The sequence below is a fragment of the Triturus cristatus genome, chromosome 1_2, assembly GCF_964204655.1.
Source record: "Triturus cristatus chromosome 1_2, aTriCri1.1, whole genome shotgun sequence".
Taxonomy (NCBI): Eukaryota; Metazoa; Chordata; class Amphibia; order Caudata; family Salamandridae; genus Triturus; species Triturus cristatus.
In genome coordinates, this window is record NC_140580.1 from 128,464,578 (window position 1) to 128,492,021 (window position 27,444).

The window sequence follows — 27,444 nt, forward strand, 5'->3', positions numbered from 1 at the left end:
ATTATACGGATTTACAAAATGTTCCATGCTGCACAAGTCTTTTAGCAAACAAGGTGGCTTTTACCTTCCATTGGTGTCAACCGCACGTGTGGTATTCGGAACAGTTAAGCTTGAAGTGATTTGGGGTTTACTCTATAAAACTGCAACAACAATATGGGGCGATTGTGGTAACACCTATGTGCACATAAAAAAGCTAAGGACAACAGGCAAGGCTTATGTTAACGGTGTTTTAAATTAATTTGTTGTCATGGTAACCAGGTTTTGTATTTTATAACCACTACTGGAGGACTTTAATTTGCATGATAGATTGTGAGGTCTTGTGGTCTTGAAAGTTAAGAGCATTGAGGAAAAGAACCTCTTAAAAGTAAAAACAATGAGTCAATAGTCAACCCCAATTTCCAAATTAAAATGACAGTACCTTAAGCAATGGTGTCTGACTGATGACACATGGGAGGGCATAAAGCTGTTTCACGAAACTCCGCAGCTCATTCAGAGTTAAAAGGCTTTGAGATTTACCACCACCTGACCGATACCTAAAAAGAACAAGGAAAACTTAGCAAGAACATCGGCAGGCCAATCACAAACTGGGAGCTTGTAAAAGTCTGCACTGGTCAAACGATTATTAAACCATCAAGGGAAGAAGCAAAAACAATCACATTTTTTTTTAAACTATGAAATTAGCTGCTGCGTAACAGTCAGACAATTCAACAATTTCACCATTAGGCTGGGAAACAAACTGAAAAAGAATGTTACCTGGTCTGCCTTTTGCCTTTTAGAAGCAGTTGCGCCACTGATGCACATTTGTCTGCATCCTGGGTAACTAAACGCAGGCGGCGTACAAGGTCGTTGTCAGGAAAATGCTTTATTTCCGATTCTTCTATTAAGTCATTGAAAAGCAGAAAGATCTAGTTGGAGAAAAAAAACAATTATGTCATTTCTAAATGTGTGTTTAGTACACTGAGTTAAGGCAGCTAATAATCACTTTACTTCTTACTCTCAGAGGAAGATTTGCAGTTCCATGTCAGTCAGTGTTTACAAGGAAGGACCCTTTGGCCAAATATATAAATAAATAAATGAAAAGGATACTTCCCATGTCGGAGTACTTTTGAAGTTTAAAGAATTCTCTAGATTCACATGCTGTGCATTATTTCAACTAGTGGTCAGGTCTGAAATTGTATTTTAGTCTTATTTCTCTCTGTTTTTTTTTTTTTGCATAGGCATCGTCCACCCTTTGGTGTCATTTCCATCCTTCTATGACATCAGACGTATGCCCCGGAAACCCTTCAAAGGTTGCCATCCTCAGATTTTTTTCTAGCGACTACTTTGAGTTTTTGGTTTCCCTTTTGTTGTGTTCTTTTTTTTATGCCTCTTCTTTGCAAATTCACCTCCTTCTGGGGAGGCATGTAAATGGTATGTGAATCCATAAAATTCTTAAAAATAAAAAACTACCCCTACTGTTAAGATGCCTTTTTGTTTTGCAGCAAGAATATTTTTTGGATTCACATGTGAAAAATGCCTCTTTTTTAAGGGTCTCCTCTGAGTTAACTGATGCTGCTAGTTTTTCGACTGAACTCAATGCCAGTGCCCGGACCCTAAACTGTATTTCGAATAGACTGTATCAAATTGGAAATGGCTAACTTACCTGCAACTCCCGAGTAATGTTACCTAGGTACCCAGGACATGTAGGTTACAAGGGTGGGTACCTAAGGGCTTGCAACAATGGTTGGGCCACCTTGGCCACTTCCCAAGTAAAACAGATCCCCAAGTAAAACAGGTCCCACACTGCAGACTGGTAGAGCAATTGTGTACCTGTTAGCCCAACTTTGCCACTGAAAGCAAAGGCAAAGTCACAACTTCCCCTGTACATCTGTGTAAGTCACCCCTCTGGCCGGCCTGCCAAGTCCTAAAGAGAGGGTGCAACATATGACACAGGCAGGACATTTACTCTGCATGTCCTGACAGTACAAACCCACTGTTTTTACTGTGGAAAGATATGGTCGCCCAATTACGAGTACACTATTACATGCTGACCCCCTAGCTGTGCTAACTGCAATACAGTGCCTCATCAGACATGGTTAGCCCCCACTTTTTGCCTGGAATTTGATGTCGTTTTGATTGTAGTGCACAGGGTCCCTGCCAACCAGGTCCCCTTAAGCCAGTGTTTCTTTCCTACAAACGATTTCACAACTGGCCCTTCAGGCTGGTACCAAATACTCCTGTGTTCAGAGAAGCAATCGTGGTGCTGGGGAACTAGAGTTGTCGAGTTTCCAGCCCATGTACTTTCTATGGCTTCCCTGACACTTACAATATCTAAGAATGACCTTAAATAGTGTAGGGGCATATCTGCTCATGCCTGTGGTACAGTGCACCCTGCCTTTGGGCTGGAAGGCCTGCTAGAGGGGTGACTTACCGATACCTTAGGCAGTGCAAGTTGGTATAGCAGTGCCATGTCAACTGTGTTCTTTTTGTTTGCACCAGTCCATGCATGTTGCAGTGGCAGTCTGCATGGCCTAGGTGAGGGGTCCCTCTTCAGTCCAAATGCCCTAGGTAACCAGGTACCAGTTTCTATACTTACAGGGGCCTGAAGGGCCAATGGGCACCTTACTTGGGGTGACTAAATCCTCTATTATGCCACCCTCCTATGGGAGGGGGACATAGACCTAGCCCTGAATGGAGGGGTCCTCAATCTTCAAGATGGCGGGGACTGATAGTTGTGCTTCACCTCGCTTCCCCAATCTTAAGGGTTGGGTTGGCAGAGGTGGGCACACCTATTCTTTAGAATTTTTCCTGCCGGTTTTCCCGCCCAAAGTGGGGGTGTAAACCAGGGGCTGCCATCAACTGCTAGCTGCAAAAAGAACTGTTGATGGACAGAATGCAGAACAATGTCATACATTCACCCCAGTACAGAGATCTGGGCCTAAATCCATCGTTGTTTTGCTCACCATGCCATTCCAGTTTGGACCCAGTCATATACAAATCAGTCTTGACCCTAGGATTTCAGAAGCCAGATCGCAAGGTTGAGCTGAGCTGAGCTGCCTGATCTCTCCATGATTCTGGGTTAGGAGGCATGGTGAGAGGTGTAGCTTTTGGTGTGGTACTACCGAGAGTTCCAGCAGCGTGGTGTACCACGGTTGTCTGGCCCATGTTGGAGCTACTAGGATCAGCGTGAGGGAATGCTGTTGTAGCTTTCGCACCACTAATGGAATTAGTGGGAGAGGTGGAAAAGCGTACGCAAATTTGCCTGACCAGTTCATCCATATCGCATTTCCTTTGGACAATGGGTGTGGGTATCTGGCGGCGAAGCTTGGGCATTTTTTGTTTTCGTGGGTGGCGAATAGGTCTATTTGTGGATGCCCCCACGTTTGAAAGAACGGGTGAAGAACCTGCGGGTGAAGTTCCCACTCGTGGAACTGTTGCGTCTGTCTGCTAAGCAGATCTGCCATGGTGTTTTGGACTCCTGGGACATGTTGGGCTAGGAGAAAGATTTTGTGTGGAATTGCCCATCTCCATATGCTCTGTGCTAGTTGAGAGAGCTGTGGAGAGTGTGTGCCGCCTTGTTTTTTAATGTAATACATGGCTGTCATGTTGTCTGTGCGAATGAGGACTGCTTTGCCTGAAATCTGTGTCTGAAAAGATTTTAGGGCTAGAAACATTGGTAGTAACTCCAGATGGTTGATATGGAGTAACTTTTGTTGCAGCGTCCATGTGCCCTGCACTGTGAGGTGTAATAGATGAGCTCCCCAGCCGGAGAGCGATGCGTCTGTTGTTAGTATTATTTGTGGAACCGGGTCCAGGAACGGTCGACCTTTGGAAAGGTTTGTGGTGTTCCACCACTGCAGAGAGCGATGGGTGCGACCGTCTACCAACACCAGATCTGTCAGTTGCCCCTGGGCCTGGTTCCATTGGCGCGCTAAGCACTCTTGGAGTGGACGCATCTGGAGTCTTGCGTGGGGCACTATGAAAATGCAAGAGGCCATCATCCCTAACAGTTGCATAAACACTCTTGCTGGAAGGTAGTGTTGAAGTATGAATCTTTGTCGCAAAGCCTGAATGCTTGCAATCCTGGCCGGATTGGGGTAGGCTATTGCTTTTGAGGTGTCTAAGGTGGCACCGAGGTATTGTTTTATGTGGGATGGTGTTAGCTGGGACTTTTGGTGGTTCACCGTGAAGCCTAGTTGGTGAAGGAGTTGGATTGTAGTGGCGGTGTGGTGTATACATTGGTTGTAGGACGTGGCTTTTATCAGCCAGTCGTCCAAGTATGGGAAGACGTGAATGTGCTGTCTTCTGAGGTGTGCCGCCACTACCGCTAGGCACTTGGTGAATACCCGTGGTGCTGTTGTGACCCCGAATGGGAGCACCTTGAACTGGTAGTGTTGCCCGCCCACTACAAATCTGAGGTACTTTCTGTGAGCATGGTGGACTGGAATGTGGAAGTATGCGTCTTTCAAGTCCAGTGTGGTGAGGAAGTCGTTCTGGGAGAGGAGCGGAAGCACCTGCTGAAGCGTTACCATGTGAAAATGGTCTGAATGTATGTATGTGTTTAGGGGCCGGAGATCTAGAATAGGTCTTGTCCCTTTTTGGTATCAGAAAATATAGGGAGTAGACCCCTAAATTTTGCTGATTGACGGGAACTTGTTCTATTGCATGTTTTTGTAGGAGGGAGATTACCTCCTGTTTTAGTAATGTGGAATGTTCTTGTGACATTGGGCGTTGCCTGGGTGGAATGTTTGGGGGGGGTAGATGTTAATTCCAGGCAGTATCCTGACCGAATAATTTGGGTCACCCACTTGTCTGAGGTGATGGTCTCCCAGACATGAAGGAAATTTTGAAGTCTGCCCCGACCGGAGTGGGATGGTCTGGAGGGAGCGGGGGGAAGTCATTGGGTAGGCGGTGTGGCAGAGCGGGCGGTATTTGTTTTGCCTCTGCCTTTATTATTAATGCCCCTATAGTCGCCTCTTTGATAACCCCTTGTGAAGGTGGACTGAGTGGGGGATTTGTAGGAAGTAGACGCGTTATCTGAGGTGTAGCCTCTAGATGTACTCCGAAAGGAAGAGAGGCGAAAAGAGCGCCTAGGAGGGTGTGACTGCAGGGCTCCCATTCATTTTTTCGAGGGCCTCATCTAATTTTGGGCCGAATAGGTGTTCTTGGTCAAAGGGATGATTCAGGATGGAGGCTTGTACCTCTGGTTTAAAACCTGATATTCTTAGACAAGCATGGCGACGGAGGACGCTAGTATTAATGGCTCTGGAGGCTGTGTCTGCTGCGTCTAAGGCACAGCGTATAGAGGTGTTCATTATTGTCTTGCCCTCTTGAATTAATTCATTGGCCTTAGTTTTATATCTTTCAGGGAGGTGGTGCATTATGGTTTCTAATTCATCATAATATGCCCTATCGTATCTGGCCAATAGCGCTTGGGTGTTGGCGATACGCCATATATTGGCTGCCTGTGACTCAGTGCGCTTTCCTGATGCGTCCAGTAGCTTTGACTCTTTGTCAGGTGGTGGTGCTTCGCCTGACGCCTGGGAATTTGATCTTTTTCGTGCAGTGGAAACCACTAGGGAATCTAGTGGCGTGGCCCTTTGATATAGGCAGGATCTGTGGGGGCAGCTTTGTATTTTTTCTCTATGCGTGGGTTAATGACCCTGGCCCTGACTGGGTCCTTAAAAACCTCTGGCGCATGTTTTACCACCCCCTTGAGCATAGGTAGTATGGAGGTAGACCTATGTGTGGTATCAAATGTGTCAAGGAGGAAATCCTCCTCCACTGGGTCAGTGTGCAACTCTACCCCGTGATAGTGTGCCGCCCTTTGAAGTAGGTGGTGGAAACCTAAGGAGTCTTCCGGTGGAGATGGCCAGGAAGGGTAAAGGTCATCTTGTGGGACGTCGGGAATATCTGGGCTATTGTAGTTGTCCCATGGGTCTGGAGATCCTGTAGGGGTGGGGTCTTGGGGCACAATCCCTGTATTGTGATATGGGTCCCCCTGATCATCATCGTCTGGAGACGGGGTTGGAGAGCGATGAGGTGGGGGTGGAGAAGGCAGAGGTGGAGAGGGTGGAGGAGGTGGGGAAGGTATTCTGAAAGGGGAGGTAGCAGAGTCCTTCCTCTTTGGAGGTGGAGGTGGAGCCGGTTTGTCCAAATGTCTCTTTTTGGAAGAGTGCGCCAAATGTCCAGTTTTTGTAGCCCTGGTGAGAGTTTTTTGTAAGGGATCCGGTGTAAATAGTTCCTGTGACAGTGATTGGTCCGTCGGCGCTGAAGTTTTCGGGGCCGATGACTTTTTAGGCTTGTCTGTGACAGTTTGCTTAGCAATGGGCTTGGGAACCTCCGATTTTTTGGTCGGCGCCGAGGTGGGCTTCGGCTTGGAAGTGTCGGTGCCGAGGGCCTTATGGGGTTTGGTCGGTACCGAAGTTGGCGTCGGTACGGAAGTGCTGGGTTTCGAGCTCGAGGGCTTCGGTGCGGAGCTCGGTGTCGAGGTAGAGGCCGGTTTCTTTTTCGGTGCCTTAGTATAATTCTCGGCACCGCTGACAGGCTGGCTCAAGCCCGAGCCGCCGGAAGGCTTATTTGGCTTCTTCACAGGGCCCGAAGGTGGGGTGTGTGAAGCAGTGTCTCTGGTCTTGCCTAGGCCCGGAGGCGAAGGCGTGACCGAAGCCTTTTTGGGTGCTGGCGCGGGTGTGGGGGGGGGGGGTATATTACTCACGACCCTCTGCGCCGGAGTGATATCCTCCACATCTGAGTCGTCGGCCTCGGAAGCACTGATGAGGTCCTCTTCGGTGCGCTGCTGTCCCGGATCTTCGATGTCGTCTCCGAAGATATCGACTGGAACGGAGGTTGAGGAGTGTGCCATGTTTCGTCTGGCTCTTCGGTCCCGAATAGTCTTTTTCGATCTGAAAGACTTACAGGCCGGACAGTCTCGAGCCTCGTGTTCAGGGGAGAGGCAGAGGTTGCATACCTCATGAAGATCGGTGTGGGGGAATTTGGACCCACATCGAGGGCACTTCTTGAATGGAGTTCTTTAGCCGGGACCGGAGCTTGCGTAGGCCTGAAGGCCGCCGTCGACGACTGGAACCGAAGATTTGTCGATGAGAAGGTGCGTTGATTGAGTAGATCGCGATCGAAACAATACCGCGATGTGAGGATTCCCCTTCGATCGTTGAACTGGAAATGTTCGGAACCGGAGCGCGAAGATTACATCCGAGCCCGATGGCGGAAAAAAACAGTCTGAGGATGGAGCCGAAGCCCATGCGCAATACAATCCAAAGGAGGAGTCACCGACCTCGTAACTTCCAAAGAGTTTCCAAGAGGAAAAACAAACTGCAAACATCCGGGCCCAACACCAGATGCCGATCTATGCAAAAGTGTGTAATCTGCAGCTCATATGCCTCGAACATACTTTTTCAATATGCACTTGGCTTTTGTAGAAAGTTACAAATTCAATTCAATTATCTTTATTCGTATATAATATATATCCATAAAAGTACAACATCACTGCTAATGTACATGTAGCATACAATCTTCTCTCAAGCATAAAAATAGTTAAAAATAAGATCAGATGATAAAGTTGTAAAATTAAATATCATAGAGCCAACATGCAAGTTGTAAATGCAATTTAAAAATGAATAAATTAACCAATAATTCATACAGAGACCAGCAGCATTACTGTGCAAAAACGCAAAATGTAAGCTTTAAACACTGTGCAAAATAGACAATTTGTAAACATCCAACTATGTGGAAAACGGGCTTATCACATGTATTACAGTCTATTGGGTAGCATAAGCCCGGTATGTAGCTATGATGATAAGTGCAAATGGGCGATAGGTTTGCCTTATTTAGACCATACAAGTGCCGCCAGCATTGCTGTGCAAAGGTCGCAAAAATGTAAACATTAATCATAGTGCAAATAGGCAATTCATAACATCCAACTATGTACAAGATAGACACATCATAAATAAGCATAATCGGATAAAAACATTACAAATTAATAACATGTTTCAAGGGGCATTCATAGAGGCTCGAGATTTAACCGCTGCTCGTAGTAAGGAGCTTACACGGTAGATCATGTCCTCGCAACCCAATTGCAATATTTCTTGATACGCCAAATTATGATTAGACATCTCGTTTGCCTTAAAATACGGGATTAAATATTGTTTTGTGTACCTTACATAAAATTTGCAAGAGAACAAGAAGTGTGGCATTGTTTGTTTGCAACCATCACCACATGGGCAAAAAGTCTCCTCCAAATTTTTGTTAAAACCAATCGGAAAGCAGAGTAGATATTTTACGCTATTGTCCCTAAGACGGAAGAGTAAGCTCCTATTCCATCTCCCTATGTTTTTCCTTAGATACTCTTGTGGCTTAAGATAGTTGTTACCTGATGTCCTCAGGATAGGAATATATCTAATAATTGATGGCTTACGAAGCTCGGTCTTTTCTCTGTCTTCACGATATAGATCATATAGTGCGCCCCTCGTTGCTTTTAAATTTATGTTTTCGGCTGCGGAGGGAAGAAAAAAAGTATGTTCTAAGTGAATGCTGGCTAAGCTTTTATGTACAGCACTAAGCCAAGGTATGTATTTACCCCTATCACAGCTAAGGCAATCTGTAATGATTTGTTGGGTTAGAGTTGCAGCAGGATTTCGCCATAACTTTAACCAAAATAAGGCAGGACGACATTTGATAAAATCCTCCACATAGTGTAGGCTCAGTTCTTTATGGCATATGAAGGTGGGTGATGAGATTTGTGCCCCAAATACCCTTCTACAGAATCTGTTTTCCTCCAGAAAGTTACAAGTGGTTGCAATAGGCAACACAATTTTAAACACAATAATGCATTGAGTTCAATGGAAGTTTCAAGTTATTTGCAATAGATTACTTTTAGGATTACTTTTGTGATTCCAGGACTGGATCCTAGATTCAGTCCTGGGACAGTACTTTGAAACAAGTGATAAAAGTCGATTTACTGTTATGATTTTTAGACAATATTTTGCTATTTTAAAAGTTGACACTTAATTTCATAGAAAAACAGTCAATGATTCCCTATGGAAGAAAATTCAAGTTGCAGGTATAGTATGTTCTCGTTACTTTTGTAATCCAGTACTGCGTGCCTAGACTCAGTACTGGGACCTTTATCTGAAACAGGTAAGTAATTACGTTTTCACAATTTATACGATTTTAAAAGAATATTTAAAGTTTGCAGAAATTGACAGAAGACATTTCACAGAAAAACAGTCAATGGTTTCCTATGGAAGAAAATTGGGCTACTGGTAAGTACGGTTGTGAATATTTTTCAGAGTCAGTGCTGGGTACCAAGATCCAGCACTGGGAGCTCACCTAATAGCAGGTGAGTTTTTTCGTTTTCGTTACTCGGCTGATTTTTGGAGAATAATTTAAGTTTTGGAAAGTCCACACTTAGAAGAAATATCAGGAAAAACCAGTCAATGTTACCCTAAGGAGAACATTGAGTTATCGGCTTTAAGGTAAGTACTCGACTGGCAGAGTTAAGGTTCTGGGCATAGACTCAGGGGTCCCCCAGGGTCAGGTAGGTACAGTTGTTACACCCTCAGCGGCACAGTGGCGGCCGGGTGCAGAGAGAGTTAGGCCCAATGTTATCCTATGGGAGGCAGGGGGGCCTTGGTTGGTGGCTACTGACTAGCAGGCCACAGAGCTGTGGGAGCTGGGCTCCTGGTCACTTGCTCAGGGCAAATGGGGAAGTAGATAGGTGTAGAGGTTACACTGCCAGGGCCACTCGGGCGGCTGGGTGCAGGCAGCGGCGGTGCGTCCATTGGGGCGCAGGGGCGGAGCCCCACTTACCACACATGCACGCAAATCAATCCCCAGACCGGCAGCAATGGCAATGCAAATGATGCATTGCGTCGGACATGAAGGGGGTGGGGCCGGGGGGCGAGCACTGACAGTTGAGAGTTGACAGACAGGCAGCGGCTCGCAATTTTATTGCGCATGCTCGAGTTTGTCTCACGACAAGCACGAGCATGCCCATTCGCCGCACTGTCTGCCACTGACTACTGTACTGAGAGGAGGGGGCCGAGAGGCCGAGGGTTGCCTCTGCAGCAGCCCCCCTCTAGGTATCCGGGCGAGCCCTATCCGTGCTCTTTCGCCAATCCAGGGCAGGCGCTGATAATGCAGCGTCTCTGGATTGGCTGAGAGCCTGATACAGTCTCTCAGACCAACGAGTAACTGCTAATTGGGTGCCGCGCACCTATGGCCAATCACTGTGGCTTATGTCTGAACACAGTGACAGTGATTGGCCATGAGGTGCGCACTCCAGCAGTCGGTCGCGTCATCACGCACGCGGTGGTGCGACACTGTCTGCTCATAACCTCGTGGCGGCGGTGCGTTCAGAGTCAGGACCCGTCGTGACTGAGTGACTCGTGTGTCGTCGTGAAAAACTTGTGATATCACTGCATAAAAGTACCTGAAGTAAGTATAATGAGAAAACAATAAGAAATATGTACTAAAGAAATACAACTGAAAAAATTAAATAATAATACATATTTTTGGAGATGAAAATGCCATCTTGTCAAAGGGTAAGCTGATTTTCGGACTCTTCGGAGTACAAAGTTACCTGCGTGACTGCGTCGTGGACATGCTGTAACTCTTACACTGTCTGCGAGCTCCCCGCGCTGTTCACGTGCATCAAACTCCTCACGCCATTCCTCCACGCCTAACCTTAACCTAGCTCCTCACTCTGCCCCAAGCCACACGCGCTATGTGCTGAATACTCCGCAGACCGCATAGTGTCCGTAACGTAAGTATAAAGCTCCCGACACAACATGTCGTCTTGAACTGAAAAAATTAAATAATACATATTTTTGGAGATGAAAATGCCATCTTGTCAAAGGGTAAGCTGATTTTCGGACTCTTCGGAGTACAAAGTTACCTGCGTGACTGCGTCGTGGACATGCTGTAGCTCTTACACTGTCTGCAAGCTCCCCGCGCTGTTCACGTGCATCAAACTCCTCACGCCATTCCTCCACGCCTAACCTTAACCTAGCTCCTCACTCTGCCCCAAGCCACACGCGCTATGTGCTGAATACTTCGCAGACCGCATAGTGTCCGTAACGTAAGTATAAAGCTCCCGACACAACATGTCGTCTACATCTGAGCTAGGCTAGCTTCTCACACCATCGTCAAGCTCCCCTCAGAGTCCTCGCTAAGTTTCTCACACTCGGCCATGAGCGTCAAACACCTCACACACTGCCCATGCACGCCAAGCTTTTCACACTTGCCCATGCACACTGAACTACTCGCACGCTCTGTCAAGCTCCTTCGTGTTTTCTTGTCTTTCTCTTCCTCCTTCTTTCTCCCGTTACTGCCTTTCTGTCTCTTGCTAAAAGTCCGAGGATGGAAAATTTGTTATGAGCCAAAAAATGAGAACTGGTGACACAGGTAAGGCACTGACCACAGCGCATGCAAGCAAATGATGTATTTATTATAGAGTCAGGTTCTTTTGGAGAAGTTAAAGATGTGATGGGGAGAAATAAATTGTGAGCTCGTTGATGTGGAGAGTGGGCAGCAGCACATACGTCTTGTTTGCCAGTTATGGGCCTTACCAAGAACTTAGTTAAGATTACAAAGAAGGCTAGAGTGTCTGTAACTCTGGATATTTTAGATATATTTACAGAGGGCTTAATGCACCAGCAGCTCCACCCACAAGATCCACCCAGAGTCAGAGATTCCATGTTCTAGAGGCCCTAGTGCGCGCAGTTATTTCTTTTTTTATCGCTCTCCTTTCCTTTCCTCTTCTCTCTCACTCTCACTGCGTGCTCTCTTTCTCTCTCAACTTCCTCTCTCTCAGGGTAATGCCTCGTCTTCCAGCGATCGCTTATTTTAAGTCTCTTTCTTTCCGTTAATCCCCCTTCCGACTGGATCCTGTCCCACCTTTGCTGCCCAGAGCCCAGAGCGGTGAAGGTGAGCTCGCAACTTCTGAAAGAACATCCCAGTGCAGGCCCGTTCCATCACATTACGCATATGTTCAAGGTCACACACTGTGGAAATCCTGCTTGAGCCAGTCACGACCATAGCCCCGGGGAAGGATTTACAATTATGGCGCGATTCCCCGTGCTCACATAATGCTTAAGCGTTGATCCCTAGGTGAAAAGGTGCAACCGCTTTGAGGGTCGGAAGGGGGGGGGGGGCCTCCATACATGTTTCTGGCCATTCCCGGGGGCCTCGCCGCCTCTGCCGGCGGAGTCATTAAAGCATTTCACAAGGCAATAAACAGGCAGGAGGATTATGCTAATGAGATTCCTAGGTCCAGCTAGGGCTTTCTGCCCTCTGGGGTGCTTGGTACATTAAATCCCACACTAGCATCAGTGCGGGTTTAATGTGCTGAGAAGTTTGATACCAAACTTCTCAGTCTTCAGTGTTGCCATTATGGTGCTGTGGAGTTTGTGTTTGACGAGCTCTCAGCACCATGTACTCTTAAATGGCAGCACTGCACTTACAGTGCCCAGGAATGGACCTGGGTACTGTAGGGGCACAGGGCTCCTGCTCCTGTGCCCACACCACTGGCATAGGGCACCCAGCTAGAGGGGTGGCTGATGTATGCCAGGGCAGTGTAGGTGGTGGGCATGGCACACAGGGATGTGTGCCATGTCGACTCTTTGTTTTGTCCTGTACCCAGACACTCAGCCTGCAAGGGCAGTATGTGTGTGTTAGGTTACAGGGCCTCTAAGGGTGGCACAATGAGTGCTGCAGCCCTTAGAGGCATTCCCTGGTCACAAGGCCCTGGGTACCATTTCCCAAGGGCTGACATGTGGCCAGGGCTTGCCAATTTGGGTTTTAGGTTTTTAGGGAAGGAACATAGGCCCTGGGCACCTGATTGGCAGGAGTCCAGGGCACACTCAGTCAAAGTACATTCAGCAATTCAGCAAAAAGTAGTGGCATACCATGCAAGAAAGATGGCACTTTCTCACAACCCCTAACTTCCCAACTTAACTCTCGAAGTGGTGGTCGCACCCAGAAGACCTTCGTCCAAAAGCCTGCTGTCTCTTTACAAACCGGAGGTTCTTAATTGAAAACAACAGGGCGTACGACATAGAAACAGCACCTGGCCGCCCTAGTGTCGCTGAGGGTGCACCTTTGGTGCTAATTTGTTTCCCCATTTGCCCTGAGCTAAAGTCCGGGAGCTTTGCTCCCACAACCCAGTGGCCTGCTTGCAGCAGCCACCAACCGGATAACATTGGGCCTCAGCACTCTGCAACCGGTCGCCCTAGTGCCACTAAGGGTGAAACAAGAGTGCTTTGTTGACCCTGGGGGACCCCGAGTCTACCCCCAGAACCTCAACTCCCACTACCAAACACTTCCCTCAAAACCGATGACACTATGCAGTTGAGCACTCGCCTGGCGCACCAGGACTTCCCGGGAAGCACGCATGCCCCCCCTGAGGGTGACACATAACGTGTGACAGTCTGCCTGGCGCAGATCTCCCGACCCCTGTCCATCTGACAGTGCACGAAGATCCCCCAGGACAGAAGTGATGTCACCATGGTCTTTCACTGGTGACGCAGCCCTTCTGGCTGGCCCCTGACCCACTGGTTCTTCCACTGGGGACTCTTTTCCCCTCTCACCCCTCACTCTGGACTTCTGCACCCTCCCAACTGGAGTGGCACTGCCAGACACCAGAACTGATGGAGGCCTGCTTACAGACCCTCCCAGTTCACCAGACACTAGGGGATCCCGCACAACGGGCAGCCCCTCAGGACAGACTAGGCTCCCCACCTGGTGTTCCCTTAAAGAACCATCCAGGCTCTGAGACGGAGGTTGGGCACTACCGGGACATAACCCATTCTCACTCCTTCCCCTTAAAGACAGGACGTGAGGCCCTACACCCCTCTCACTATTACAGGACCTAGCTGGTCTACTCTGAGCCACTTCCAACACACTGGGTTTGAAGATAACTGAACCACTCTTCTTGGGATCACTCCCCAATGCCTCTTCAGACCCTCTGGAATCCACCAAAAGGTCTGCCTCCAATGTGAGCTCCCTGGGGTGAGAGAAATCACTTTGCTTAGTGTTTGAGCATTATTCATTCTGAATATGCAATACATATGTATTATTTCTTACACCTATAACAATGCATTGAAGTTAATATCTCTAGAATATGTTAACTAAAAAGTATGCTGTCCTATGTATTTGGATTCCAATCAGATCTCAAGTGTTCTGATACATGGAGTTTCAGATGTACAAGAACCCTCGTCTGCTCAATGGTTGAGCAACATTTATTCTGAATGTAAAAACCACTAGATTACTAAAGGACAATGTTATATGCCATTATTCTCTACTGTAACCTTACCCCTCATTTTTGCTACACAGATTTTAATATAATTCTTTATGTGATTAGTCCTGACACTCCTCCCTGTGTTATTGCATAGGGTTAGCCCCTGAGATGATTCTTATTGATCAGAATGAAGCATTAATTACTCTTTATGCGTTCATTCTCACTGCTTCTTAACCCGTATTATTTACTCTGAAATGGGCGCCGCCATTACAGAAGTCCAGACTACACTTGCCAGTGAGCACACAGCGCGTGCGTCGCTCGGCATTGGCTTTTCGTGCACGCGCATCGGCGTCAGATATAATTGACTGCCGTCCGACCTCGTCTGGCTACAACCATTGCCAGCAACCCTTCGTCTTGCATATTAGGTAAATCATCACACCCTGTTACTTTGATGGATTATGCATTTTCAGCATATTGCCCCTCTAAACCGTGACCCTCATAACTACTTTCATTTCCCTGACAGACATCGGTTCTATCCGGCACCGCGTTCCTTGCCTCACATTATTGAAGCGGGACAACAGCTACTATGTCAATAACTAATTAGTAAGGTGAGTTCTCCATCGATCCAATGATACTTTCTTTAATGCTCTAAAAAAACCTTTACTTCTAATTACAGGAATTTTCTCCTCACAATTGACCTTTCCTGATGGTTCAGTTTAATAAAGGACAGCGGGCCTCAAGTGGGTTATGAAGTGCTGCCCTCATTTGGGTCACTATTCACACTAAATTTTGGTGAGTACATAGTTAATTTAAATTCACTCATTTATAACCAGCAATTAGATACTGGGCTAATTCAAATTCCTATCTGTAGGACCTACAGCTAACCCTGTTACTGTGAGCTACAGTGAAGCCATGCCTCTGCTTTCATTTCAAGGGTAAGCCATTCCATAGCGCACTATTACACCTATTCATATAAGCACCTCTTTAAGCATTTATGCCGGTGGTTAAATTTCCTTCCACCTTGTCATTGATAGGAACCAAGTGTCATTACCAGCTTTGAGAAGCACCCTGGAATATATTAAGAAGGATTTCTGCCTTTCAGGCACATTGATTGTGCTGCTCGGTAAACCTGTTTTACGTTCAAGCATTGGCCCACCGTTCCCACGTCCCCTTCATCAACACTAAAACCTTGTCCTATCTTTAGCCCCCAGAATCTCTGTCCTGAAGAGACCCCGTACCGCGAGGGGGTCGAAACTTCGCCGACTATTCAAAAGGGAGAGCCCCCAACAAATCATAGTTGTCCCTGAAGAATGGATTGCATTGGCTCCTCTTTTATCTACTAATAACCACCGCCACAAGTGCTCCAATATCACCATTGATATTTCACTAGTCTGGTTATGGTCAAATCACTGGGGTTCACATATCACTTTCAAATGTGAAAAATGTATATGATGTAAATACACAGACAGTAAATTTTTTTATGCCTTTTTGTATGTTAAATATTGTTTTGCAAAATAAATAACACTCACTTCGGCTGACGTGAGGACTATTAAAAAAAAAAATTCTGTGAGCTTTAACGTTTTAACGTTTTACCTTGTGAAATAATTGGTATACCTTATTGAGCTAAGGTTTCCTTCTTTACCTGTCTGTTCTGTTTGAGTCAAGCAGGATACATTAATTGCTGCAATAACTAATTGTTTTCTATGAAAAATGAGTTCCTTGTGAACATGGTCTCTGCTTACGGGCAATACCCAGTTCGCAAGGACATATGGGTCGCTCTTGTCTTTTGTGAGAAATGATTTTAATAATGTGGCAACCCCCTGACAAAGCCAGTAGGCTGGTCTTATTTAAAATATCACCCCTTTTATACTGTGATGTTACATGTGGTATAGGTGGGGAGTATTGTGATGATGAGGTTCAGGGGCCCACTAGGTGTGTAATGAGTTAGTAGGATGCCACCAAAGTTAATTCCATCTGTCTAATGTGCAGTTTTTTAATTTAATGTATAGCATTTATTAGCACTTTTCCTTTTTTTAAAAGGCACTGACTGGACAATAATGTATTGAGTGCTGTTGCATGCCAGCGAAGTGGGACTGCTAAAGCACACTAACTCCATTGAGTAGGTCTTGGACTGCTCTGCTTCACTACCCTGAAAACGTCAAGTGCTACAATGGAGTACTTCTTTTCCAGTAATAAGATAACTGCAATACGATTACTTGTGAAGGACTCTGTCGCAACTAATAACCCAAGTTCTTTCAGCACCTTAAAGGGAGGCTCAAATTATGTAAGGAATATTCAAATTTGAAATCACTGAATCGGAGACAAAATGGGGCAGAGCCCTGAGGATTTCTCACACTAAGGTGTGGTAGAAAATCTAGTAGTCTGACTGTGAAGGAGTAGAGCTCACAGCCTATACACCTGATTGTTAAGTCTTTGCATCGTAAAAGAAAGCAGATAGGCTATTTGTGATCTACTGCTGATTTCAATGTTAATAAAGTGCTTTATTAGGTACTGCTAATAATGTCCAACAAGGATACCCTGCCTGACTAGTAATTTTCAAGCATGTGAATCTTGAAAGACAATGCTGGAAAAGAAAATAGCTATTTAATATTAGTGTTAATTCTCCACCTATAGTATCTTTCATAGATTTCACATAATTCATTCCTTCCAGTCATCGATCTGGGACTCCCAGTTTAACAATGAGTAAAGTATGTGAATCTATGAAAGATACAATGCTGAAAAACTATTATTTATATTACAGAGCTTTACCAACAGTGTTATTTAATTTCCCTGTGCAGAGGAAGGCCATGTGGGCTGCCTTAGGCTTGCATTTGCCCTGTTGAATTGCTTCACTCCTCCACCCCAAGCCACGCCCACCCCAAATTCCTAGACTTGCCCAGGAAGGAGTGATTTATATGACACTAGTATTATTAACTTAGGTATTACTAACTACTGCTAGTTTGCTCCCAAGCGTATATTTGTGCAACTGAAACAGAGTATGTTTTCTTGCTCAGTTCTGCAGTTTCTCATTGTGTATTGTACTAATATAAAGATGCATATGATAAAAAGTGTAGTTTAGTAACTCACTTTTTTTATTGGCGCATTTCACTTCCAAAGCTTCTTTCACCACTGAAGCCCATTGATTGTAAGACTCTGCTCGCAGCTTTAATGAATTCATCATTGGGTAGAGGTCATCAACAGTATACTGATACCTGAAACAAATAAGATGCATACCGCTTAAAAACATAGTACTGTTTGTGAACCTTTATTACAAAAACCACTTTCGTTTGCATACAAAATCTATCTTGCTCCAATCTGAAAATATATCATATGCGCAAAAAAACTGCAATTAGACTTTTTTTTTTACATTTAATTATGTTGAGTACATCACAGCCAACATGGATTACATTTTTATTAACCTGAAGATATAAATCCCATAGTCAAATATATTCCTCACTACAGTTTTCAGAAATTACAATAAATACAAATAGAAGGCCACAAGCTCCAATAAGCAAACAACAATACTCAGTTACAACGTTCACACGAGTCAATGAAAGAAACTAAGTACAGTTTCTTATAAAATGCCGATCTAGATCCAACCCTTGTCTTGCATATGGGTTCCACTATTTGATATTTGTACTCTTCCTTGATGTGTTATAGCAGATAATGTTTAGTTTCTGAAGCATGACAAAACTAGATTCATATGCTGTGCAACACCTCACCATGGGTGTGAAATTAGTAAGGGTGACGGGAATTTGCGTAGTCGTGCTACGCAAAGCTCCGCAAAAACAATAAAAAATCTCCGCGAACACGCGGAATTGCTTGTTCGTGATGCTTTTTTCCTGTTCGCGAACGCGGTTTGCGTGCTCGGGGGGTAATATCTCGCCAACATACATTTTGAGAACGCGAACAAGCAACAAATTCCGCGAAGCCGCGGAACGCAGAATTTTGGGCAATTCCGCGTTCTCCGCAGAACGCGAAATTACCCAAATTACGCAAATTTCGCGAGCGGAACGGAATTTACTACCCATGCCTAGAAATTAGGCAGTCAATACGACTCATGCTACATTTTAACCGACCAGTGTAGGTGACGTTTTTAGCCAGTATTTTTGTCTTACTCGTACAATGTGTGAGGTTTCAGGGTTAAGAATACATATTTAAAAAACAAACTATCACTTCTCTTCACTTGGGAGGGTGTTGTGCAAATATAGAAGGTACTCCAGCTGTAAAAGTATTTTGGATTTACATGAAGTACATTCAAAGCAGTGTTGCTCACCTTGAGGCAGTTATTGTGAGGAGCCAACAGTAGCTCTTGTTTTCAATATTATCACCCCCAACTGAGGCCTCGTGCCCAAACATTAATGCAGTGATGTTTAGGGAATGTGTGCAGCGATGACCAACTTGCGACATTGCATATGTCTTGAGGCAAAACATATCCAATGAAGGCCAAAAAAGTGGCCTTATTTCCTCGTCAAATACAAACAAAAATACAGCATAATTTTAAGCACTGATCAGCAGACCTGTTCATTTGGTGACTCTATTGCCCACGGATCTAGAATATCTAATACTCTATCTTCAACTCGTGGGTCTGCAAACGGTAGAGGGAATTTAATTACTCAGCCATCATGAAAAATGGATACAAATTGAAGACAAAGCCGAAAATGAGTGAGTAAAAACACTCTGTTATTGTGCATGGGTGACATGCCTTAAGTGCTCACAGAAGGACAGCCAGGTGTAGGCTCAACCAGAGGGTGTATTGATTAAATGTGTTAGCTCTATATTAATGTTCTAAATATGTGCAATGTTGATAAAGAAATGTTTGGAACATTTTTCCACAAAATGTTCTGGGGGAGAAGGAGAGAGAAGGGGAGACCACTAAAAAAGGGCTCGCTGGTTCATAGCATTGTGCGACTTGTAATCTTTCTGAAATTGCTAAATGAATACCTGTTTTCTCCGGCAAGGAAACCAACATACAATTATACAACTTAATGAGGGGGGAGTCTGGAGTTGAATGCAGGATTCCTTGGCTAAGCCGCTACTAAGGCAATTCCTCGTAACATATCTTAAGATGATACATGTAGGAAACTGGAATTTTGTTGCAGTTGTCCTCCCACTTTTTGCCCCCTTTTTGACTGTCAGATGCTGGTTTTCAACTCTGACATCACACTGAGGCTTGCTAACCAGACATCAGTGCTTATTCCCCTAAAAACAAGTTAAAGTCTAACTGTAACCCAAATGGCAAGGACTTTAACACCATAATATTGATTGTTGCGCACACCTTAATTTTTAATCAATGTTTTGTAGTAATCAAGTGCTTGTCAGTACTGCTATAAGTGTAGCGTGCAGGTCAGGAATGAGGTTGCCTGCCTCATATGAACTAATGACTAAATTGCAAGTGTAACGATGCACTTGACCCTGCCCGCACTGCTTAAATTGGACATTCCAACAAAATTATACAATTTTAGCCAATGTTGTAAACTTATATGTGCTCTTTGCAAATACATTCACAAGTCAAATACCATTATAATGTTTTTATTCTCAGCAGATACCTCTGCGCTAATGCATAATCATGATTTATTGTACATAGATTTACTGAAATAACTGCGTATACAACGTTAACACTTCATGCTTTCAATGAACAATATATGGACAAAATCCATCTTCTCTCAAAAGATGTTCCCAATGCATTTCGGGATAAACAATCACTTCTTCAGGGGTGAGCGAGAAGCTGCCGATAATTCGGTTTGCTCAAAACTAATACCTAAACGCGTCCTGCGTATAATGATCTGAGGCTCAATACTACTGAAAAAACTGTAGCTCACAACGAAACACACGGTCTTGCTCGTAGATATCCCAAATGTCTTGTATAATAAAGTTTAAGGCATAATGCTCAGCGTCCCGAGTTGGGAGTTTCACTTCTGCAGGTTGGAGGCGGGGACAGCCCGGTAGGGCTGGGGCTGAGGCCAAGCCTGCTGGCGTCGTCCTCTTAGCTTCAGCACAGCTGTTCGGTTCTTCTTTTCTTCTTGGTCATTTCTTGTCTGAGGAGGCAAGGTTCAGGGGCGCCCCTAAATACTAGATTTAGGGGTGTTATAGGTAAGTAAAGGTTGGAACCAATGGGTCCCTGCCTTGGGGTGAGTACACCCCCTATTATGCCACCCTCCAGTGGGAGGGGGCATATGCCTCACTCTGGTTGGCTGGGTCTCTCCATCTGCAAGTTGGCGGGGACTGAGAGTTGGGCTTCACCTCACCTCCCCCACCTGAGGGGTGGGGTTGGCAAAGGTGGGCACACCTCTCTTCCTCACTTGGCTTTCCCACCGGTTCACCCGTCCAAAGTGGGGGGTCAGAACCGGTGGGGACCAGCTGCTGGAAGCAGCAAAAGGCCTGGGGAAGCTTACAAATGCAGCAAGACTTTGAAGCTTCCCCTCCGTGGACCCTGCTGATCCTGGGGGAGGAGGCTTGGCACCTCGTCCCAGACCCGCCCCCCTCCCCCGAGAGCAGCAGGCTCTCGACCGAGGGGGTCCAGAAACATGTCTGGTGGTGGCAGCTGGGGGGCAGCCACTCAGACTGGACACTAGTGTTAGGTCGTTTTTCAGGGGGCATCTCTCTTCATGTGTGCATCTTTCATTAAAAGATAGGCCAGCGCTCTAGTAATTAAGCAAAAATCTACTTATGGCGCACGCAGTGCGAACGCGCTAAGAGAAACTGACACAGGTCAGACACACGGTACCAGAGAGTACTGACTTGCTTGTTTGCTTATTTGCACAGTCTTTTTTAAAGCCAGAGTATTTTAGAAGATTGAACTTATCACTTTTTAAAATCACTCGGAACGCTTTTAAGACTATTTGCACTGTAATATTCCGCTTTTAGAATCAAATATTTTTAAAATTGAAGGTTGAATTGAATGCTTACTCACTGTGGGGAATCTTGACTCACGCCGAACAGTGAAACGGGAGCTGGGCGGGGCAGGACCTGTGAGCACAGCTGAGAGGCACCACCCTCATGGGGAGCGAGGGATAGGTCAGCGCTCTAGTAATTAAGCAAAAATCTACTTGTGGTGCACGCAGCTCGAACGTGCAGCGGATGCGTCGCTGGCGCGCCAAAGGCGCGTCTAAGACAAGCCCGCCTGCATCCGGACATGGTCAAGGGCCAGGAACCATTGCGGACTGTCCCAAAAACGGTAAGCCCATCACATATGATAGAGACATTTTACTCTCTTTGAGATACTCTGTTAAAGCAGATTGTGGGATAACTCTGGCGCCTACAAGCATGATAGGGAAGGATATGTCTTGCCCGCTCTGCTGGACTAAGCTTTACTGAGGCAAGAATGAAGGGCTGTGAGAAAGTGCCATCTTTCTTGCATGGTATGGCCCCACTTTTTGCTGAATGTACTTTGACTAAGTGTGCCCTGGACTCCTGCCAATCAGGTGCCCAGGGCCTATGTTCCTTCCCTAAAACACAACTTGGCAAACCCTGGCCACATGTCAGCCCATGGTAAATGGTACCCTAGGTACCCAGGGAAGGCCTCTAAAGGCTGCAGCACTCATTGTGCCACCCTTAGAGGCCCTGTACCCTTACACACACACACTTACACACACACACACACACACACACACACACACACACACACTTACACACACACACACACACATACCCCCCATGCAGGCTGGGTGTCTGGGTACAAGACAAAACAAAGAGTCGACATGGCACACATCCCTGTGTGTCATGCCCACCACCTACACCACCATGGCATACATCAGCCACCCCTCTAGCTGGGTGCCCTATGCCAGTGGTGTGGGCGCAGGAGCCCTGTGCCCCTAAAGTACCCAGGTCCATTCCTGGGCACTGTAAGTGCAGTGCTGCCATTTAAGAGTACATGGCGCTGAGAGCTTGTCAAACACGAACTCCACAGCACCATAATGGCAACACTGAAGACTGAGAAGTTTGGTATCAAACTTCTCAGCACATTAAACCCGCACTGATGCCAGTGTGGGATTTAATGTACCAAGCACCCCAGAGGGCATCTTAGAGATGCCCCCTAAAACCTAACCTTCAATCCACGTCTGTTCTGAGGCTGCCTAGGCTGCCACACAGCAGACATGTTGCTGGACCCCTGGGTAGGAGAGCCCCTGCTCTCCTGGGCCTGCAACAATGCACATCCTGGGCGAGGTGCTAAATCTCCTCCCCCAGGATGGGCAGGGTGAAGCTTCAAAGGCATGCCACCTCTGTGAGCTTCCCCAGGCCACTGCAACCCCCCACTCTGGCGGGAAGTTTGGCCGGAAACCCCAAATAAGGACAGGGGATGTGCCAGCCTGCCAACCCCACCCTCAGGTGGGGGAGGCGAGGTGAAGCACATCGCTGGGCTCTCGCCATCTTGAAGATGGGAGGCCCTGCCCAATCAGGATTAGGCTACTGCCCCCCTCCCACAGGAGAGAGGCAGGATAGGGGGTGTACCCACCCCAGGACAGGGACCCATTGGTGCCTGCCCTTCACCTACCTGTAACGCACCTAAATCTAGTATTTAGGGGCACCCTGAACCTTCCTTCCCCAGATTCCAAAATCCAAAGAAGAGCTAGAAGAAAGAAGACCTGCCCTGCAGCTGCCAAGAAGAGGAAGACATCAACTGCTTTGGCCCCAGCCCTACTGGCCTGTCGACCCTCGAACCTGCTCCTGCTCCAACCCGGCATCTCTTGTGGCCAGCAACCTCACAAACCCCGGAGGACGTGGCTACCTTTTGATTCTAAGCCCACTGGGACTCCCATGAGTAGCGGCTCTACTCAAAATCTACTTCTAATCCCTGGCAGCAGCCCGGAACCGCGAACCCAGCACACACTGCACCTGCCAAGCCTGGCCTGTGCCGGAGTGAACAAAGACCACGAGTACGAACCCACGGCGACTGTGACCCCGAGTCCGGCACCCAAGGACCTCCCTCGACACACCTGAAGAATCTTCGTCCCCGAGCTTGCAGTCTTTTTCTAAACCGGAGATTTCCCATTGAAATCAATCGAGCACCCGAAGGCTCAAAAGCACCCTGCACCCAGCCGCCCGAGTGGCCCTGGCAGTGTAACCTCTACACCTATCTACTTCCCCACTTGCCCTGAGTAAGTGACCAGGAGCCCAGCTCCCACAGCCGCGTGGCCTGCTAGCCTGGCCTGCTAGTCAGCAGCCACCAACCAAGGCCCCCCCTACCTCTCATAGGATAACATTGGGCCTAACTCTCTCTGCACCCGGCCGCCCTTGTGCCGCTGAGGGTGAACAAACTGTACCTACCTGACCCTGGGAGACACCGGAGTCTATGCCCAGAAACTTATCTCTGCCAGTCGAGTACTTACCTTTAAACAGATAACTCAATTTTCTCCATAGGGTAACATAGACTGGCTTTTCCTGAAATTTCTTCCAAGTGTGGACTTTTCAAAACTTAAAATATTCAGCAGAGTAACGAAAACGAAAATACTCACCTGCTATTAGGTGAGCTCCCAGTGCTGGATCCTGGTGCCCAGCACTGACTCGGAAAAATACTTACAACTGTACTTACCAGTAACCCAATTTTCTCCCATAGGAAATCATTGACGGTTTTTCTGTGAAATTTCTTTTGTCAATTTATGCAAACTTTAAATATTCTTTAAAAATCGTATAATTTCTGAAAACTTAATTACTTACCTGTTTTGGATAAAGGTCCCAGTACTGAGTCTAGGCACCCAGTACTGGATTACAAAAGTAACAAGAACATACTATACCTGCAACTTGAATTTTCTGCCATAGGGAATCATTGACTGTTTTCTATGAAATATTTTCTAAGTGTCAACTTTTAAAATAGCAAAATATTGCCTAAAAATCATCACAGTAATTAAGTCGACTTTTATCACTTGTTTCCAAGTACTGTCCCAGGACTGAATCTAGTATCCAGGCCTGGAATTCCAAAAGTAATCCTAAAAGTAATCTGTGGCAAATAACCTGAAACTTCCATTGAACTCAATGCATTATTGTGTTTAGAATTGTGTTGCCTATTGCAACCACTTGTAACTTTCTACAACAGACAACTGCATATTGCAAAAGTATTTATATAAAGCATCTCATTCTGAAAAAAGTATATTTTAATACCTATTGTTGGTTCTAAAATAAAACAAGCATATATTTTTTATATATAAACCATTGGCCTAGAGTTCAGTTCTTGAGTGTGTGAAACCATTTGCTGGCTGAGTGTGTGCAACAAATGCTTTACACTGTCCTCTGATACTGCCTTACTGCTCGACCAAGCTACCACTTTAGAGAGTAAGGTTATATAAAACTTTAGCCTATGCCAAACCTCTGGGGACTGTGGACTCTGTATACCCTGTACCTGTTTGGGAACAGTATATACAGAGCCACTTTCTCACAAGACTCTCTAGGGAAAGGTTATTCTCATGTTCTTTCGTTTGGAAAGTGTCCTCTTTTGTGCATGGTTGCCCCACTTTTTGCTGAACTGCTGATGCACTTTGAGTGTGCCCTGTGCTACGGCCAATCAGGTACCCAGGGCCTATGTTCTTTCCCTAAAACTGCATTGAAAACAAAACCCAATTGGCACTCTCTGACCACAGGTCAGCCCCCTGGTCAATGGTACCAAAGGTACTCTGGCCAGGGAAGGCCTCTATAGGCTGCAGCACCTATTGTGCCACCCTTAGAGGCCCTGTACCTTTATAATAATATATATATATATATATATATATATATATATATATATATATATATATATATATTCACTTAAAAAACCATAGGTTTCACACAAGTTATAGTTAGCTGTACATTTCACACGTAAAAAACCAATGGAATTCCACGTTATAGTTAGATCAGGTAACTATAACTTGCGCGCCCACAATAAACTGCTGATGACGTCACATATTACATCACTCATGACATGGTCAGTGACATCACTCATGACATCAATGATGACATCTGAAATGACACATTGTGGATTGCGGTCGCGCAAGTTATAGTTACCTGATCTAACTATAACGTGGAATTTCATTGGTTTTTTACGTGTGAAATGTACAGCTAACTATAACTTGTGTGAAACCTATGGTTTTTTAAGTGAATTTGCACGGTTTTTTAAATGCTAATTCCTAACTATAACATGTGTGAAACCTATGGTTTTTTCAGTGAATTTGTACGGTTTTTTAAATGCTAAGTTATGTATTTATTTTTAATTTTTTTTTCTGGTTTTTCACCGTGCACACACCCTGCGCGCACGGTGCGCTTCGCGCACCGTGCGCGCGCTGTGGGCACAAGTTGCGCATTTCGTGCCGTGCACGCCTCGCCATTTTTTACAAAATATCAATTGTTTTTTTCTCCCTTGGGGGTCCTTAGATTTATATATTAAATGTGATTGTTAATTCTTTTTTTTGTAATTTTTTTTTTTACCGTACGCGTACGGTAAGCTTACCGTACGCGCACTCCGCGATTTTTTTTTTTAATTATTAATTGTATTTTTCGTACTTTTTGGTCCTTCCTGGACCCCCTCACAAACGCTAGTGGGTCTGCAACTCTCTTCGTTGCCCCCTTTTCACGTTATCCACCTTTGTTTTTCAGAGCGAGAGACATAAAATGGCGGCCGACACTTTCTGATTTCGACCGATTCGAATGTTTACAGTCATGTAACCACCCATCAGAATTGAGCTCGCGCACGGCACCGTACGCGTACGGTAAGCTTACCGTAAGCGCACGGAGCGCGCTTACAGATATATATATTGATTTAAATGCTATTTTCTCAGGACCTACTGAACAGATTTACACCAGACCTGCAAAAGGCACATCTCTGACCTGAGGACTACCTCTCTGCCAAATTTCAAGTAATTCTGTTCAGCCGTTCGGGCTGCAGCGCGGACTAAAGGTCCTATGGGAAAATGCATGGGGAAAACGCGTTTTGGGACCCCCCTTTTTTCTCAGCCCCCGCTTGACGAATCCCCCCGAGACTTTCAGTGTAGGAGCGGAGCGTAGCGCCCCATTAGTTTTGAAAATTTCGCGAGGATTCGTCAACCGGCGCCAAAGTTATTCCAAATAGAATGTTGCGGATTTCCTATGGAAACACGGTCCTAACTATAACTATCTACTGGCGACCGCCAGTAGATAATATATATATATATATATATATCCTTTCTCCTACGGCCCAATTTCTTGACACTTGGGCGCTCTAGATGGTGCGTATGCGATGCGACGGAGCCAAGTCGCTTGTAATTCCACAAATGCGTCTCCAGTTGGAGAACAGTTCGCTCGCACACAGAAATGAACCCAGCCAAATCCATTTTTCTCTTTAGCAAAGTTGCAATTTTAATCAGGCGTTCCAGTAAAGTTTCCTCTACGCGTTTCAATCTTAACAAAGATCTTGTTCACGAGGGTCAATCATTACACTTGTGAAATGTTTTTTTTCCCATTTAAACCCATTTCCTCATATTTCGTTACATCACTTCCTGCTTCTTATTTGCATTGCATTCTGGTTAGTGTAGTTCCATCATTTATAGTAATTGTATTTTGCTTGATATATATAATCACCCTAGTGCGTGTTATCAACAAATCATTTTTCTTCCTCCCAACATATTATGTCTGTCAATTTCATTTACTAAAGCCATTTATTTTATTAGTATGGGCCGCTTTTCCTGTTGTTAATCTCCTTAACTTCATATTGAGGTCTAGTTCTATTTTACTGGATTAATTTCCTTTTCCAACTGACCCTTGAAGTTTATAAGCTTTCCTACCCTCCAGTGGGTATATAACTTCAACTTAATTCTATTATTTAATTTTTCATAATGCCTTATTAATAACTTTTCTTTCAAAGCTTTGCAAATTACGTTAGAAGTACTTCTTAATTTTCTGTTTTCATGTTTGTGCAAACGTGCTACTTATAACCTGCTATCATTATTTTTTTATTTTTTTTATATGCTAACAACCTATATATCTACTTATGTTAAAATCATACGACAAATATGTACAAATTTACATTAGAGGCACAAAAAGTTCTAGCAAGTCACTAATTTTACAGGTGCGAATACATCTCTTCGTCCTGGTTCAGTCCATTCGGGGTCAGAGTTCGAAAATTAAGGATGTGTCGTGATTCCTTCTGTCGAAGAATCTTTTCTCTGTTGCCACCTCTTATATGTTTATCTACTGCTTCCACTGCATAAAAAGATAGCTTCTTCCAGTCTCCCCCATGTTTTTGTTCCATGTGCTTTGCTACTGCATTG

At 45.4% G+C, this 27,444-nt stretch overlaps 1 protein-coding gene and 1 pseudogene across 3 annotated transcripts in view; both read right to left on the bottom strand.

Moving 5' to 3' along the window:
• The window catches only part of LOC146866943 (lysine-specific demethylase 5B-like), a 429,067-nt pseudogene extending 427,385 nt beyond the window's left edge, over positions 1-1,682 (bottom strand). The window contains exons 1-3 of the transcript XR_014966723.1: positions 1,674-1,682; positions 754-905; positions 419-533 (exon numbers count right to left, since the gene is read on the bottom strand). The product of XR_014966723.1 is annotated as a lysine-specific demethylase 5B-like (transcript). The remainder of the gene's footprint in view (positions 1-418; positions 534-753; positions 906-1,673) is intronic.
• LOC146866944 (importin-9-like) overlaps positions 770-27,444 on the bottom strand; it is a 346,501-nt gene continuing 319,826 nt past the window's right edge. The window contains exons 10-11 of one of the 2 annotated variants that reach the window (XM_085603269.1): positions 17,321-17,445; positions 770-905 (exon numbers count right to left, since the gene is read on the bottom strand). In XM_085603269.1, coding sequence (XP_085459395.1) covers positions 17,411-17,445 — 35 coding nt within the window. In that variant the 3' untranslated portion in view covers positions 770-905; positions 17,321-17,410. Of the gene's footprint in view, positions 906-17,320; positions 17,446-27,444 lie in introns of those variants that run through there. The other variant, XM_085603270.1, reaches the window with a different exon arrangement.